General features: G+C 35.7%; 1 protein-coding gene across 2 annotated transcripts in view; it reads left to right on the forward strand.

Moving 5' to 3' along the window:
- Positions 1-16,833, forward strand: part of SLIT3 (slit guidance ligand 3) — a 501,863-nt gene that overhangs the window by 422,743 nt on the left and 62,287 nt on the right. For both annotated transcript variants that reach the window (XM_087709668.1, XM_087709669.1), the window contains exons 25-27: positions 817-980; positions 2,266-2,390; positions 7,228-7,325. In XM_087709668.1, the coding sequence (XP_087565794.1) occupies positions 817-980; positions 2,266-2,390; positions 7,228-7,325 (387 nt within the window). The remainder of the gene's footprint in view (positions 1-816; positions 981-2,265; positions 2,391-7,227; positions 7,326-16,833) is intronic.

The raw sequence follows: 16,833 nt of genomic DNA on the forward strand, positions 1-16,833 counted from the left end.
ACACCGTGGTTTATTTCTTAGTAGAAGGACAATACAATACTATATAATATTGCACTATAAATAAAAATATTTCTAATCATTATATTACACACTTGTTCTTTAAAAACATTAATTTTTTAATAATGCTAATATTAATATTATCAGAATTCTGGTGTGTAATCATTTTTTTTATTATCCTTACTTGCATTTTGTAATCAATGATAAGACCACCACACACACATTTGTCTTTTCACCAAAGGGAAAATAACCATTTGCTTTTTATGTAAGGTATAATGGCTTCCAATCAGAAATTAAATGGGATACTGATCCAGAGTTGCCTGGAGCTTTTGAGACAAGAAGCTTGATAAGTTTGTAAAGTTACAGGAATAGATAGGGATTCTACATTACTTACATTCAAATCAAATTTAACCATCTTTTATCTGGAGCTGCACAAAAATCTTGTTCCAGGTCTTGTGCCATGAGTGGTGAAACTATATTGAGGATTGCTTTAAAAAAAATCTTCCCTCCTTGTGCCTGGTCTCCTTATTCTGTAGCTATCTACTTCCAACTTCAATTACGTTTTTAGATAATCCTGATCCTCTTCAATACCCATGCATTAAGATGAGTATATGCACCTATTCTTGCACAACTATAGGTACAAAAAGAATGGCACTGTAAATACTGGCAGATGTTGGCAGATATCAGAGACCAACAACTGGTATTAAAAACTGGATTTATAAATCAAGGAATTTTCTTCTAATTGTACCAGCATAAAGAAAGGAGTGATGTAATTGGGCAAATATCTTTTTCCATCTCTTTTTTTAAAACCCAATTTAGGGCACTCGGTACAAACCCTTTACACTGCGACTGCAGCCTGCGCTGGCTTTCAGAGTGGGTAAAGGCAGGTTACAAAGAGCCTGGCATTGCACGATGTAGTAGTCCAGATGACATGACAGACAGGCTTTTGCTAACAACACCAACTCAGCATTTCCAATGCAAAGGTAGGTATAATTCTTGGTCCTCTGCACTTAGAGAGGAGATCATCATGAAATTCCAATATAGTACCCTATACCAGAAAAATAGATTTAAAAAAAAATGTCTAAGATGGCAATTGCTTTACGTCTAATGGGGAAAAAACATAGACACATTGGAGACAGCCTAAGAAAGGCTTTACTTTTGAGTGTAAAGAATTGAAATTTGAGGAAGACAAAGAATTAAAACTTGGTTATGAAAGCATGCCATGAGTCAATCCTAATTTGCTTTCATAATCTTGAAACTAAACAGAAGCTGCTCACTTCTCTTTTGCCTAAAAATTCTGTTTCCAAAAACATTACTGTGATATATACATGATGCTTTCTTTTAATTTTGCATTTCCGTTGCCTTTAAATCTAGTGTTTCTCTGTATACAGTATTAAGGGATATTTCCAGTATTTGTGATGTTCCATTTTCTTCCCCACTGATCATAACAGAGCCACCCATGTGACAATTATATTAAGGATCCAGCTGATCCATAAGAAAAGATTTGGGTGTGATGGATAATGACAAGCATATATCTTCAACTCAGTATTTTACTGAAATTTACCTCAAACTTATATCAATTTTTTTTTAAATTGTGGATTTAAAAATGTATTCAAAGTGAATAAAGTTTACCATTCAAGTTCAATAGTGGTTATGTTTGAAATGTGTGGGATTTATTTTCTCTGCTTGACTAACTTTTAGTTTATCTATTACACATTCAGTCATTCTGTCATTACAGGAGCAAATGGTGATATACATAGTTCCCCTTTCCCCATTGTGAGATAAAATAATTTTTACCTTGACAGAATGCTCCTAAAGATAGTAGAGGGATGGCCTTGAAAGAAATGTGGCAATTATTTGTAAGACATGACCTTAACCCTTAGCATTTTCTTAAAACAGAAAAGTGTGGGGTTTCTAGTCTTTCGTGACCCAGGCTACCTCAAAGGGCTGACATTTCTTTCTTTCATTCATTTTGCTTTTATAGCCTGATGAAATGAATCCTTCTTAAGATAGTATTTTTTACAAGTTAGCTTTGTTCCAGCACAGCGTTTGTACTTGAAGTGCACTAAGGTCACTGATACATAATATAGTAGCAGCACTTAAACTTCCAAGAGAATATTTCTTATTTTTTTAATGTATTTCTATGCACGTGTTTATATGGACCATGCACCAAAGACTCTGAGTTATGTACTTGTATATGAGGCGATCACTTGAAAATGTTTTAAATTGTTGTCAAACTTTTTCAGATGTATTCTTGTTTTATTGCAGGAGCTGTTGACATCAGCATTGTGTCCAAATGTAACCCTTGCCTATCTACTCCCTGTAAAAATAATGGGACTTGCAACAACGATCCCGTGGATTTTTACCGATGTACTTGTCCATTTGGTTACAAGGTAGGGTAACTGATAATAGATGGAATTCAGTATTGAATAGCAATAGCAATACCACTTAAACCAGTGGTAGGATTCAAATAATTTAACAACCAGTTCTCTGCTCTAATGATTTCTTCCAGCAACCAATTCACCAAACTGCTCAGAAAGTTAACAACCGGTTCTCCCGAAGTGATGTGAACTAGCTGAATCCCACCACTGACTTATATACCTCTTCCTAGTGGTTTACAGCCCTCTCTAAGCAGTTTACAGAGTTAGCATATTGTCCCCAATAATCACATAATACATAGGAGAAGATTGCACTAAAGAGAAATGAGTATTGTTTGAGCAGCACAGATATTATTTGTGGTCCTGCATCTCAAACACTTATTTTTTCTGAAGTGTGTAGAGATTTTTACAAAGCAGAACAAGTAATTCCTATGTCTGTGCATGTTACATTTGTATAATGTATGCTTGAAGACAGTATAAAATTGAGAAGTGAAATGCTTACAGATCACAAGGGCTGGAAAAGTAGAAGAAAAAAAACAGCTTCAAAACCCAGGAGTACAAATACAAGGAACATTGTATGAAGCTAAGTAAGCTTTCTTCAATATCTGAAAAATATCTCTACAATTGTGCTACATTATTGAACAAAAGTGACTTTTGACAAGTTCAGATGTGAATGTTATGAAAAGAGCATTCTTTTTATACTAAGCTGTTCCCCACTAAAATATCATGCTAATTTGCTAACAATGCCTTTCTTCCTTCTCACCAGTCAGCTTCAAACATGGCTGTTCATCTGGAATCTATTACCTTGATAAATTATCTCAAACATACCCACTCAGCATTGTTATTCCTTGTTTGATGTAGATATGGAGTAAACTTTCTATGGAAAAGTTCACAGCTATATCAATAGGTTGTGGGACCCTTAATTCAAGTATGACTGGGCAAGACTGGGTTTTATTGAATATTCAATGGCAAGGCAATTCTATCTTTTTCTGAAACATACAATTTGATAATCACAGCAGGTTTTCAGTCACATGCATTACTACAAAGGAAATGATATGATTAAAACCAGAGAGATGACATAATTCAATAGGATATGCTGGATAAAGTCATAAAACCTTAAATAGAGATCCAGTGGTAGAAAGCAGCAGTACATAGCAAATATATATAGTATTCTTGCACCATGGTAGCAATGATTTTAAAAATGTTTGATCCATCCATTTACATTAAACCTACATGAATATACTTTTGGTAACCTTATTGAAAGCCGATTAAAATGTGGATTAGACAATTTTCTCTTTGACTTGAAATCTGGAAGCATTAGGAAATAGAGGCTAGAGACTTTATGAAATCGAGCGCTCTTCCTGTATTAAAATAACTTATGCCCTTGCACATTTGTAAGGATTTTATTTATTAGAAATGTCATAGACATGAAAATAACTTCAAAAGTATACAATCCCAAAAAATTATGAAAGAACATATATCCAAAAACATATATGCAAATTCTTCTAAATTATAGTGAAAATCACTTTTCTCTTTGATTTTTCTCCAATGTCATATTTCCCATAATTAACTGATTTTTCAGAAATGGCTTTTTAAAACTGTAAGAAAAGAATGCTTTAGAATTGAGATATACCTTTACTCAGTTAAGTTAAGAGATGTATTAACTGTGGAACATGAAAACAAAAACATTTCCTTTTTCAGTAGGAAGGAAATTTTTGTTATTTGCAGACTGATTCTTTTTAGTAGACTAAACTAGATATCCCCAAGCCCCACACATACACCCCACCCCACAGCTTGCATAGGCCAGTTCCCTTCTCCCGTCCACCCCATCCACTGGGAGATTGGAGACTGCTGGACCAAACTATTGGTTTGAGGTGGAATTTTTAAATTTGCTTGAGGGAGAAAAAACTAAGGAAATAAAGCCAGGAATGTTCATGATTCAAAAACATTTGGAAGACGTGCGTAGGAAGTCCACTCTTAAAATTAATGTAATTATTAAAGCTGTACTTCTTCCTCGCCACCATTTTCCCCCCAGGCTCATTGGGAAGCCTGAAAATAGTGTGGCTATTTTTGAAAATAGCAAAGAAGTACTGTTTTTGCGTGAGATCCAAATTACTTTTTCCAAATAATTTTCAAGTGTGCACTGAGATACTAAAATATCTCAGTTCTCCATGCCCTCTCTTTATATATATTTTTACTTTCCATCTTTCAATCCCATTCCTTAACTGGACATCCTCTCTTCAATTAGAAATCATTCATTTGACTTTTTTCATATATCTTAGAGAATATTGTTATGCCTGAGCTGGTATGGGAGAAACCTGATCCTAGTCTGTTCCCACCAATGGTTGCTGACTAGGTATCTTATTCTTCTAACTAAATAGATATTCTTCTAACGAAACTAAATCAGCTAACTGTACCCGACCACACTTGTTAATGTATCATAAGCTTCCTAACAGACAGGAGGCTACAGGTGAAGCTAGGCAAAATCACATCAGATACCTGTACCATTAGCACAGGAGCCCCCAGAACTGCGTGGTCTCCCCACTTCTCTCTTTACACCAATGTCATCATCTCAAAAGATCCCTCTGTTAAGTAGTACTGAAGTTTGCAGATGATACAACAGTGATTGGTCTCATTCAAGACAACAAATCTGCATATCGATGGGAGGTTGAACTAGCCTTGTGGTGCTATCAGAACAATCTTGAACTAAACACACTCAAAACAGTAGAAATGGTAGTAGATTTTAGGACAAACCCTCCTATAGTACCACCTCTTACATTACTATACAACCCAGTATCAACAGTAAATACCTTCAAGTTTCTAGGTTCTATTGTATCTCAAGACTTGAAATGGACACTTAACATCAAAAATTTCATTAAAAAAACACAATAAAGAATGTTCTTTCTGTGCCAACTCTGAAAGCTCAAACTGTCTAAAGAGCTGCTGATTCAGTTCTACAGAGGAATTATTGAGTCTGTCATCTGCACCTCTTTAACTGTCTGGTTTGGCTCTGCAACCAAACAAGGCAGACAAAGAATTCAACGGATAATTTAAAACTGCAGAAAAAACAATCACTACCAACCTTCTTCCATTGATTCCTGTATACTGCACAGTCAAAAAGAGGGCTATGAAAATATCTACAGACCCCTCACATCCGGGACATAAATTGTTTCAACTTCTACCCTCAAAATGACGCTATAGGGCACTGCACACCAGAACAAGTAGACACAAGGACAGTTTTTCCCTAAATGCTATCACTCTGCTAAACAACAAATTCCTACAACACTGTCAAATTATTTACTAAGACTGAATTACTGTTATTCTTCTCATCCTTCCTATTACATATCTCTTCCCACTTATGGCTATAACCATGTTGCTTGTATTTTTACAATTCATATTGTTCTGTGTGTTTGTAGTATGATTTGATTGCTTATTAGTAATCTTATTAAGTGTTGTATCTTATGATTCTTGGTGAATGTATTTTTTTTCTTTTTCCATTGTTTCGTTTTATGTACACTGACACCATATGCACCAAAGACAAATTACTTGTGTGTCTAATCACATTTGGCCAATAAAGAATTCTACTCTATTCTATTCTATCCTATCCTATCTTTGGATCATTCACTCTTTCTTAATCAAACTTTATTAAGCAAGTTATTCTTGTGGGGAAAATGGGAAGAGAGATGTTATATATGTTGCCTTGAGTTCTTGAACATACCAACCTATGTAAGGCAGGGCATGAATTAGATAAATAAATAAATAAATAAATAGTCTTCTCTAACCAGGATGCTCTTTAGATATATAGACATTGACTTCTTAGCAATGACAATGCTTATTGGAGAATTCATAAAGAATAGTCCTTGTTTTTATGTACCTTTATTGATTATAAAATAAAGTATATAATTTAGCAGGACTCTATGCTAAAGAAAGTAAAGAAAATATAGTAGGAGATGTAAACATGCTTGCACCTTTAGCTACAATTTTATTTTGTAAATACCATAGTATGCATAGTCCTTTTTGAGTAAAGCCAATTTAGCTAAAGGGGACCCTAACATGGATAAAGTTGTATTTTAATATACATTAAATTGTTCAGGGAAAAAAACTTCTGGAAATTTTTTAAGTATTTGTCTGAATTGTAAAAACATGAACAACCAAAGCTTTACCTGAATGGATTTGAATATTATAAAAGACAATGGTTTCATTTTATTTTACATCTTTATAGCAGTTTCATACCACATTTAATATGACTTCTATTTCCAAGCATTGACTAGCAGAATCTCTTCCTCTATTACATGCAAAGAATCAGTCTGCAAACAATATGTTCTATAAGCAGAGAAGCTCATCCTGATATCTCTGTTAGAAAGAAATAATACTGTCTTTGGAAAAGGATGCTGATGATTTAACTCAACAATAAAGTAAAAGCCAGTGCTGCACGTTTTTTTTTACAAACATACTTTGAAGAGGCAATTTTTCTAACTGATGATACTTTGCTGAGGGGTTGATTAACTCAACAGCCTAAGACTCAGCAAGTGGCTGTATGTCTCTTTTCATATAAATGTTTATTGTTTTTATTGAATACTTTACAAGGACATAATATGGACCACATATTCAAAAACTGGATGATAAAATGTCTTTCACCATGCAGTTCCAAGTACTCATGTATTTATTATCTTCTTGCTGTCTTGCACTGCTTTTATAAGGAAAAAAAATAGTTTCACTGAATAAGAACAGATGATCTGATGCTGAAGGATATATTCTTTGTGCCCATGAAGGCCAGGTTAGGAAAACAGAGTGAACTTTCCTGTCAGTGATAGAAAATGACTAATGTTTTCTGTTTAATTTTTACTGATAGGGTCGAGATTGCAGCACACCTATTCATGCTTGCATTCAGAATCCATGCCAGAATGGGGGAACTTGCCATCCTACTGACACAAATCAAGATGGATTCAGGTAACCAATAACTAAGCATGGTTAAAATCAAAGCAATGGATAAAGCAACTTGTTTTCATTACTTCGATGCATAAAAAGCTACTGTACAAAACCATGCCAGAGAAATTAAACTAAAGCATGGTCTAGATTGGCAAAGTAAATCATTGGCCCAACCGCTTTGAATGAGAAAGCTATACATGCACTTACATCTTTCCTGTTTAAAACCTGAGGACTTAAAAGTATTTCGCTTTGTCTTTACCAAGACCTTCATCTGAAACAAAGAATTATATTTGGGTCAATGTTGGTTGGATTGTGTGCATGCAGCCATCCCATTTTGATTCTAATGATGTGCTCTGGAGCATATGAGAGTGCAATGTAGCAGTTCTTTACAAGAGGTTGTAAGTCAAATCTTTTCTGAGCACAAAGCAATGATTTGAAAGATTTTCAGACAGGTGCTATATTAAACTGTTAATATATGTTTTATCTATTGCCACTTCTCTTATTAAATCCCTACAACTTCCAAGTTCAAACCATTCACTGGTTTCATTGTAATTGTTTAAAGTGGCATTTTTAGGGTAGCTTGCCCCAAAGAATCCAGTTGGATTCTAAGAGGTCTCAGAAGTGTTTGGGCTGGTTCTGCAAATGATTCTGTCAATTTCAGTTTTATATCTGGAATAGAAGGGCTGGCAAGGTTTTTCTAAATTGGTTTTTCAACATACTTCAAAGATGATCCTATAATACATGAAAGAACTGCAGGTCCTGACTTGAATTGATCAGGCACAGCATTAAGTATGTGTGCAGGCTTATGCTGTATGCGAGTCAAGACTGCAGCTTTTTCCTCTGCTTTTATTGCACCAACAAACTCAACGCATACAGAATTATTTTAAATTTATGTATTTGTTTATTAAATAGATTTATAGGGCCACCTAACTCATACGTGATGACTTCAGGCAGCAAACACATTAAAAATCAACAATATAAAAGCCTCAGAATGTACGCGCACACACACACACACAACACACAAACGCGCGCGCGCACACACACACACACACACACATATCATGGCAGTGACAAATGCAATTTTACAAGCCACTTGATCAGCTCCAAAACATCCTAGGATCCCCAAGCCCACTGACAAAATCATATCTTCATAGTGTTCCCAAAATGTATCAAGGAGGAGATCAACCTTATTTCCAGGGGAGTGATGTTCCAAAAGGATGGAATCACCTTAATAGATATGACCTATAATATACCCAGACTTTCCACTCTGGTGCCCAAGTAGATGTAACTTGGAAAAACACAGTTTGTCATATATCCTGGCCCCAGGTCATGCAGGGTTGTGAGCAGTCTAACTTGTACTCCTGTCTCCTCGTCCCAGAATTATTTCACAAAATCCTCAGAGGATTGTTGTAACATTTTATGTGAGGTTTTTGAGGTAAATACTTCTGATGACCACTCCTGATGTCACCTTTGATGAAAAGCCAACTATGAGTATATCTACTGACTCCTTGTACAATTAAAGAGGATACATTTCAATATGTGATATCTGTGGATGTGGACAGATTCTTGGGACAATATGGTCCACCACTGGATATTTCTCAAAGGTGGCTCATAGGTTCTAGCCAGTAGAATATTAAAGATGCTATAATTCACATCTTACATCTTTGTCCTTCAAAGTAGACCAGACTAGGAAACCAAGGTTAAGAATGCCAATACTACATTTTTTATGAAGTTATGGTAACAGAATCTTGCAAGTCTGAATGCACTCCTCCATTATCTTTCAGAAAACTAGACAGGGTCAAGCCTGCCTGAAACACTTTCTCAGCTTGCTTCTCAACTTAAAATTTCTTTTGCTCAACATTGTCTTGGATTTGAGTCTCTCTCTGTTCCTCAAGATTATTTTTACAGCCCATTACAATCTCACTCTAAGAAATAGCAGAACATATCCTTGTTTAAGGGTATCAGTTGTTAGTACTCTTCATAAGAAGCCTGCCTGGATCCCTCAAAGATGGGTGATTATGAGCCAGTCTGTAACTGCCATGGTTAGACAGGTAGCTGATAGTGCTTTTCAACTGCAGGCAGACCTGCAGGAAGCAAATTATTTTGACAATTTTAAAATGACTTCAATTAGGCTGCATAATTAAGATTGCCTTGATTAGGTGAATGTATTACTTCTGTGTTGGGATTGACAGAGAGAGCACAGCCTGTTGGTTCTTTTTGACCTCTCAGCTTCCTTTGATATCATTGCCTTGGAAGAAAGACATAGTTTTGTAATGGTTCCATTATTCAATCTCCAACACTTTAATTATCTACAAGGAACCACTGAAGGGGATCAGAAGTTTTGGAGTTGTGTTCTATCAGTAAGCTGATGACATCAAGATTTATTTTTCAGGAACCGGTGTGGCTCCTCTGAATGCCTGTCTGCAAACAGTAATAGGATAAATGAGAGAAAAATTGAAATTGAATCCAGAAACGGCAAAGAAGCTTATTATAAGGGTCTATAATTCAAAGGAGATGATAGATCAGCCATTCTGAATGGGATTTCATCCTCCACGAAGAAGACTTTTGGTTACAAATATCTCTTTGGTTTCCTAGATTGAAGTAATGATTAAGGAACACCTTTTGTTGATTTGCCAACTTTACCCTTTCTGGAATATAATGATCTTGAAACTATGGTCCATGAACTGGTAATCTCCCAGGGTGACCACAGTAATGCATACTTGGGATCTAATAAAGAAACTTCAATTGATTAGGCCTAACTATTTTATTAGCTTTTTTAAAAAAAATCATTGCATTGTATAGGGCTTTAACTGTTAATATTTATTCTAGTTATTTTACCTATTTGCTGTCATAGCTATTTTATGGTTTTAGTATCTCTATTTTAAATTTGTAGTTAATCACTGAGATTACCATACACACACACACACACACTTCAAAACTCAAAAAGGGGAGCATTGCAGAAGAAACTCCTCTAATTACCTCATAGACAAGGCTGTGAGAGTGGACTCGTTTTTAAAAGGCGCCCTCTTATTGGCAAGTTATTGCTGAGATATCCAGATTCATTAGACTCCTATCTCAGGCCAATTTGACCAGTCCTTCACTCTTCCAGAGATTTCTCCATTGGTGGTTATCTGTCCATTGTACGTGAAAAATCAATGTGTTCATCCAGAATAATCAGTGTTTTATCACTAATGGATCTGGCATTGCAGGTCCACCATTGCTATCACTTTGACTTATTTGTTCATGCTTCAACCAGAAAATAACTGAGGATACTCATTGATCTGCTTACCTTTTCCTGAAATATCTAGGTTTCTCCCTTCCACCATATTTCCTACTATATTTTCACATTACTTCACCATTATCCAGGCTATTTTCTATATCCCTTGTCTATTTAGAAAAGACAAGGTCAAGTAGTAATAACTTTATTTTTCTCCATTCGCCTAGAGTTATCTTGTGGTAAGACAATAAATTTTATAAATAAATAAATAAATTTGCCTTTTTCCGAAAGCTATATAGACAAAAATAAATGCATGCTGTCTTTGATCCAAAGTCTCCACAAGCAGCTTCAAATTTGACATTTTTGGTATTGATATCAAACTCATAGTTTGGTATTCATTTTAAGTTCATTTTAAGCTTCAAGCCAGGAAGATAAGAAATCCTAGGTTGATGGCCTGAGTCAGAAATACATAATCTTGTGGTTGATCCTGTAAGAAAGAAGTTTTTCATATATAAATAAACAGCTAAACAGCTAGGCAAACAGAGATTGGAAGGAATATTTTCTGTCTCTCGATATCAGTATGGGCCAACGGGTGGTCTTATTCTCAACATCCAATTACAAAGAATTCTGGTGTTCTATTTCTCATGTAGTTCATTTCTTTTTCCATTGTGCTTCAAAATTAATCAAATCTTGGGGGATAATCCATAAGTAACATTGATGTGCATGAAATGTTATAGGAAAACCGTCTTCGGAATGTTCTGTTGTTATGGCCTGTGAAAGAAATTATATTTGTCTATATATCTTTCTCTCTCCCAGTGAAACATATTAATACACATGCTCAGCTGCCAAACTTGTCAAATCTTTGCTTTTATAAATGTAAGCCAAAGCATTCTCCCAGATGAAATGCCAAGTGATTTAACTTGAAGGATTCTGTAGTCACAGACAAGAAAAATTATCTTCTAAATAATAGCAGAGTGGTGACATAAACCAGGAAATTCACTCTGTTTTGACTGGAACTCCATTCTGATATCCTTCCTGTTCATGCTGTGCTTAGCTTGCATAAATGGTCCAAACAGCAGGTAATACTGCTTTTCATATTTGTTGTTGTAACATGCTGCCACAACAGTGTCAGTAAAAGGCATGGGATCAGGTGGAAGCCTTAAACAGTATGCCTTTCTTTGACCTTAGATAAGAATGATTACTGCAGAAAGAAATGGAATAATTATGGGGCCTATTATCTTACCTAACTTTTTTTTTACTTCATAAAATTCTTAGCTCGCAATGTCTACATAATAATGCTCAGAATATGGGTAACAAACAAGAAGTGCTAAAACTCTTACAATAGGAAGGAAATTTTGATTTCATATGTATAATAGACACTTGGTGTTTTGAAACCCATGATTAGAACAGAGCACCTGAAGGATATGATTTGTTCAAAGGAATAGAAGTAAGAGAAAGGGAGGAGGAGTTCCTCTCTGTGTTAAAAGTAACCACTCCTATTCAGAAATTCCAATGAATCAATTTGACAATGCTCTGGAGGAATGAAACAATACTATTATCGGTGGCTGCTACCCTGTAGGTGATGCTGTCCAAAAGCAAACTGCCAGACATAAAGGACAAATGATCGGGAAGTTTTGGAGACAAACTTTGCCAGATATAGATTTTGACTTGATTTGATGATGTTATTTTTATTTAAAGGGCAGAGGAAGACATAAAAGTCTAAACTCTTTCTAACTTGATAGTAACCAATAGAACAACTTAGATGGTGAAGTGTAAGTAGGAAAAAGTTAAGATAAAGTGATCCTGAGAAGTATCGTGCCCTAAGGTTCAGTTCTGACTCTTCAAGAGCTTATTGTCTTGTATAAGACAGGATTGTTGACCTCAGCAATTTCTGAGTGAAACAGAAATATAAATTTGTTATCGTACTGTACAGGCAGGACCAAATGGTCTTTTAGGTGATAGCATTGATATTGATCAAATACAAAGGAGCATAGTTAAGTTGCGAAGCTACATGAATCTCCAAATAGATTTGGCCAAGTTCAATAATACTAATAGGCATATACAGAATATTTATTTGCCTGTCTGTTGTCCACTTCCTTCCTTCCTCCCTCCCTCCCTTTTGTTTCTTTCATCCATCCATCCATCCATCCATCCATCCATCCATCCATCCATCCATCCATCCATCCATCCATCCATCCATCTATCTATCTATCTATCTATCTATCTATCTATCTATCTATCTATCTATAATATATTTAATCTATCTGTATTTTTATCACAATTGGGGAGGAAGGAGGGGCATAATTTTATTAGTTTTTTGTTGAATTGGTGAATTCAGTATAGGTGGCTTCAAATGTATAACTCATTTATCGTAATGATTCTCCAAGACCAAAGATATTTTCATCTTCAGAAACTCCAAACATCTTGACCCTGTTTTTCCATATTTTGGGTCACACCATTATGCCTGGGAATCTACCTTTCAATTGATCACATTTGCTTATTGAAGCCTTGGTACATAAGCAAATAACATAAGCAAATATGTTTTGCATTTTATGAAATTCCAATCCCATAATGAAAATACATTAGAGAATTCATGTACTTTTTGCAGATTTTTTTCAAGTCTCTAGCTCTTTGGACCTCTGAATCCATAACACATAAAAAAGAATATATATACAATATCTAAATATGTGTTGAATTCTCTGAGAAATAAAGAGAACGCCAAGGACAATTTTCGGTGAATTGATGAGTTCAACACAGGTAGTTACTCAGTTAATGATCATTCATTCAGTGATCATTCAAAGTTATAATGGCACTGTGAATTACAGGTTAAGCTATCCCAGCATTCCCACAAAGTCCTGTAATCATGATCAAAGTGCTTGGCAACCAGCTTGCACTTACAGTGGTTGCCATGTCTCACAATCATATGATTGCCATTTACGACCTTCCCTGCTGGCTTTCCAAAAACAGTCATTGAGGAAGCCAACAGGGAAGTTTGGAAGTTGTTCTGGTAAGACTCCCATATCCTGCAGTGGTCACCTTCAGCCCTGTCACATATGCACTGTACCTCTATACACACCCTCGCATACACCAGCAGCTATCCTCAGGCTTTTGTTGTGGCTTGCCAGCATCCTAAGTAGCCACCCCAAGCCCAACCACATTCACATTGTCATGTCAACCCTTGCATACCATCAAGCAACATCAATTCCCAAATCCTGCTGCACCTGTGCAACCACTCTGACGGCTTCCTTCACCCTCTAACACCCTGCAGCAGCCACCTCCAAGGCCCACCCTACTCATGCTGACACACCAACCAGCCCCCTTTGTATTTTCACACAACGGTAGCAGCCACTTACCTGCCCACAAACCTGCTTGCAAGGCTGGGACTTGCAACTTCCTGCTGGCTTCTTCAGTGACTTTGCTTCTTGATACCTGGCAGAAAGTTGCAAGGAGACCTTTGCTTAACAACCTGGGTTCCTAACTTGATGATGGCAACAAGGCATCCTAGGATTATCATCAGTAATCACATAGCATTGCACTGTACATTTAGCATTGCTTAACGGAAATTCTGGTCACAAGTACTGTCATTGCTTGCAATTAAAATCAATACAATGAAAATTTGCAGTGAAAACACATATTGTGTGAAGAATAGCAGTCCTTCATAGCCGATGTTTTTAATGGTAAACTGTTAATTGTCTGCCTATATGTGTTCAGGCAGGTGGCACACAGAAGCAGAAAATAAAAATAACCAACTGGGTCAGCCCATTTGTCTTCTAAACTGAACGAAATAATCTGTCCTCCTAAACAGAGACCTTGTATGCCATGTTGTTGTGTAAAACACAATTTTATGGCTGATTTATAAGCCCCTGAAAAAGACGATTTTGTAATGGAAATGGAAGACATGATTAATGGATCACTTTATTTAATTAGAGTTCTTTTATCCTCTTACTTTTTTCTTGGCAAAAAAGATGCTGTGCCAGCTCTTCTTCACTTCTCTATCTGCCTCTTGTGATCTCTTGAATCACCACCAGGTCAGACAGAAGACATATTTTATTGGTTCTAATGAGATAGCTGACAGGCAAAGAAAATATTTCATACAGATTGAGTGCCCTTTAAGCAGAATTGATTCAAGCAGTTTGTTTTCCTTCATCCTTTCTAAAGTTATATCCCCATTCCTTCCAATATTATGGCTTATGAGCAATCACTATAAGATGAATAGTGCAAGCAGCTCTTCTGTATAATCCTATCACATCATTTTATGGCACTTTAATAAAATATGCTTTAGTAAAGCACTGATTTGTTCTGCTGCACAGCTATCCACCTCATTGAACTTATTCTAAAAAAAGGTGGAGGAAGGAATGACTTGTTCCTTTTGCTAAGGTGAGACGTGGATTGCCTTGTCAGCTAAATAAGAGATAATCAAATGTGCCTGATGTATCAGGAGTAACTTCCATACAGTTGCTTGTTTTTATTTTGCAGTTGTTGTTACTCTTTTAATTCAGTTATATTGATTATTCAGAGAATTTACTTCCTTCATTTTTTTATGAAGGAGAAAATTCTCCATTACCCAACAGAAGTGAAGAACACACTACTTTGGCCAAGTTTATTTTAACAGCACTGGAGACAGAATATAAGGTTCTGCCTAATATGAAGAGCAGTCTTATATAATCTTATAATAAATGATGATCAGTAATGAAGTCAAATGTTAATCATTTTATTTCAATAAATGGGTTAGATTTTCTTCTTATAATAAGAATACACATTAAAGCAGAGGTCTGCATAAATCAACTTTGGGGTTAATTACTTTCTAGTTCCCATCTAAAAATATAAGTGCTGGTTAAGATAATTCATGAGCTGACATATGCAAAAGCCTAAGAAAGCTTTAGGAGGCTTACTTGAGTTCAGGGACATTGGTAGTTTGAAGATTTTGGTTCGGTCATTATTCAGATGTTTGTTTGATCCCTTCAGTTCCAGGAGTTTGTGCTCAAAGTCTGATATGGATTGGAGAAACACAGTTCCCAGGGACAAATCAGATTGGCTTGAGAAGTGAATGCATGTTCACAAAAGGAAACATTGAGGTTTAGGTGAAAAAAGTGCAGTAAGATTAAGAATTAATTTATGGTAACCATAGGCAAAATACTGTAGAGGGGGGGCATGACTCCAAGAGATAATGAATCCTATCTTAGCTGATAGAGTCCCAATAGTCTCATAAAAGAAAATCAAAGAAATCTTTCTCTATCTTAACCTTGCAAAAGTGAGCCAGCTTTAAATTTTAGGCGATTTGGCAAAACTGAGCTGTGTAGGATCCATTAAATAAATCAGCAACTCATCTAAATAGACCTTCAAAATCTTGTCCAAAAGTCATGTAAAATATTATTCATAAATCTTTGAAAGACCAAGAGATTGCACACCAACTTGAACAACATTACCATATATTCAGAATTCCCATAGTGAGAGTCAAAAGCAGTTAATTATTAATGTTCCTTATTCATGAAAAATGGACTATAGAGCTCTCTGAGATCCAATTTGGTAAAAATCCATGCCTTCCACAACCATTCTAAGAGTTAAGAAATGAAGGGCTGAGTGTAGTGACATTTAAGGATTGCATGGTTCTGTGGTAATATTCATAGAATGGAGATAGGAAACCACCACCTTAACAAAAATGTTAGGAGTACAGGCTTGAAAGGAGAAAGGGAATGTAACTTGTACATTTTGTGATAAATTGCTTTAAGCTGCTAACTCTGTATTACCAATCAGTAAGTAATATTTTTTATTCTTGATCCCAAGAATAAAACCGAATAATCACTGAACAAAAATGAAAAGTCTGTGAGATCCTTAGTGCTCTTTGAACATGATTGTTTCCGGTTGATGATTCATTACCAAGCATCAGTGCTAGTAGGGAGTGGGGTTTGCTCACATTTTTTTTTATTCTAGTAGCTTACCTGGTCAATGTTAGTGGGAATGTTATTGGTGGTTCCTTGATTGGGAAATTGTTTACTTTTAGCAAGTAAATCTGAGCTAGTACTTTCTTTTCTGGAGTATTGTTTGCTTCTTGATTGTTGGTTTAATGTTAATCTTGAGGTTAATCCCTGCTTATCTGGGTGTTATTGCTGGTGAGAAGGTATTTGGTCTTTTGATTTCCTTTTTGGCTTTTTAATTGTCTCTTTTGAATGGTATGTTTATCTCTATGTGCCTGTTGATGGCCAATTTGTCTGAGTGTTGGGCTTCCAAAAATTCTCTAGTTCTTTTGTACTTGACTTGGTTTATGGTGCCCACAGTTTCCCAGTTGACACTATTATTAATTCTGTCCATGTA

Source organism: Thamnophis sirtalis, unplaced genomic scaffold, assembly GCF_051295495.1.
Source record: "Thamnophis sirtalis isolate CommonGarterSnake01/CBP01778 unplaced genomic scaffold, rThaSir2_p1.2 scaffold_3, whole genome shotgun sequence".
Lineage (NCBI taxonomy): Eukaryota > Metazoa > Chordata > Lepidosauria > Squamata > Natricidae > Thamnophis > Thamnophis sirtalis.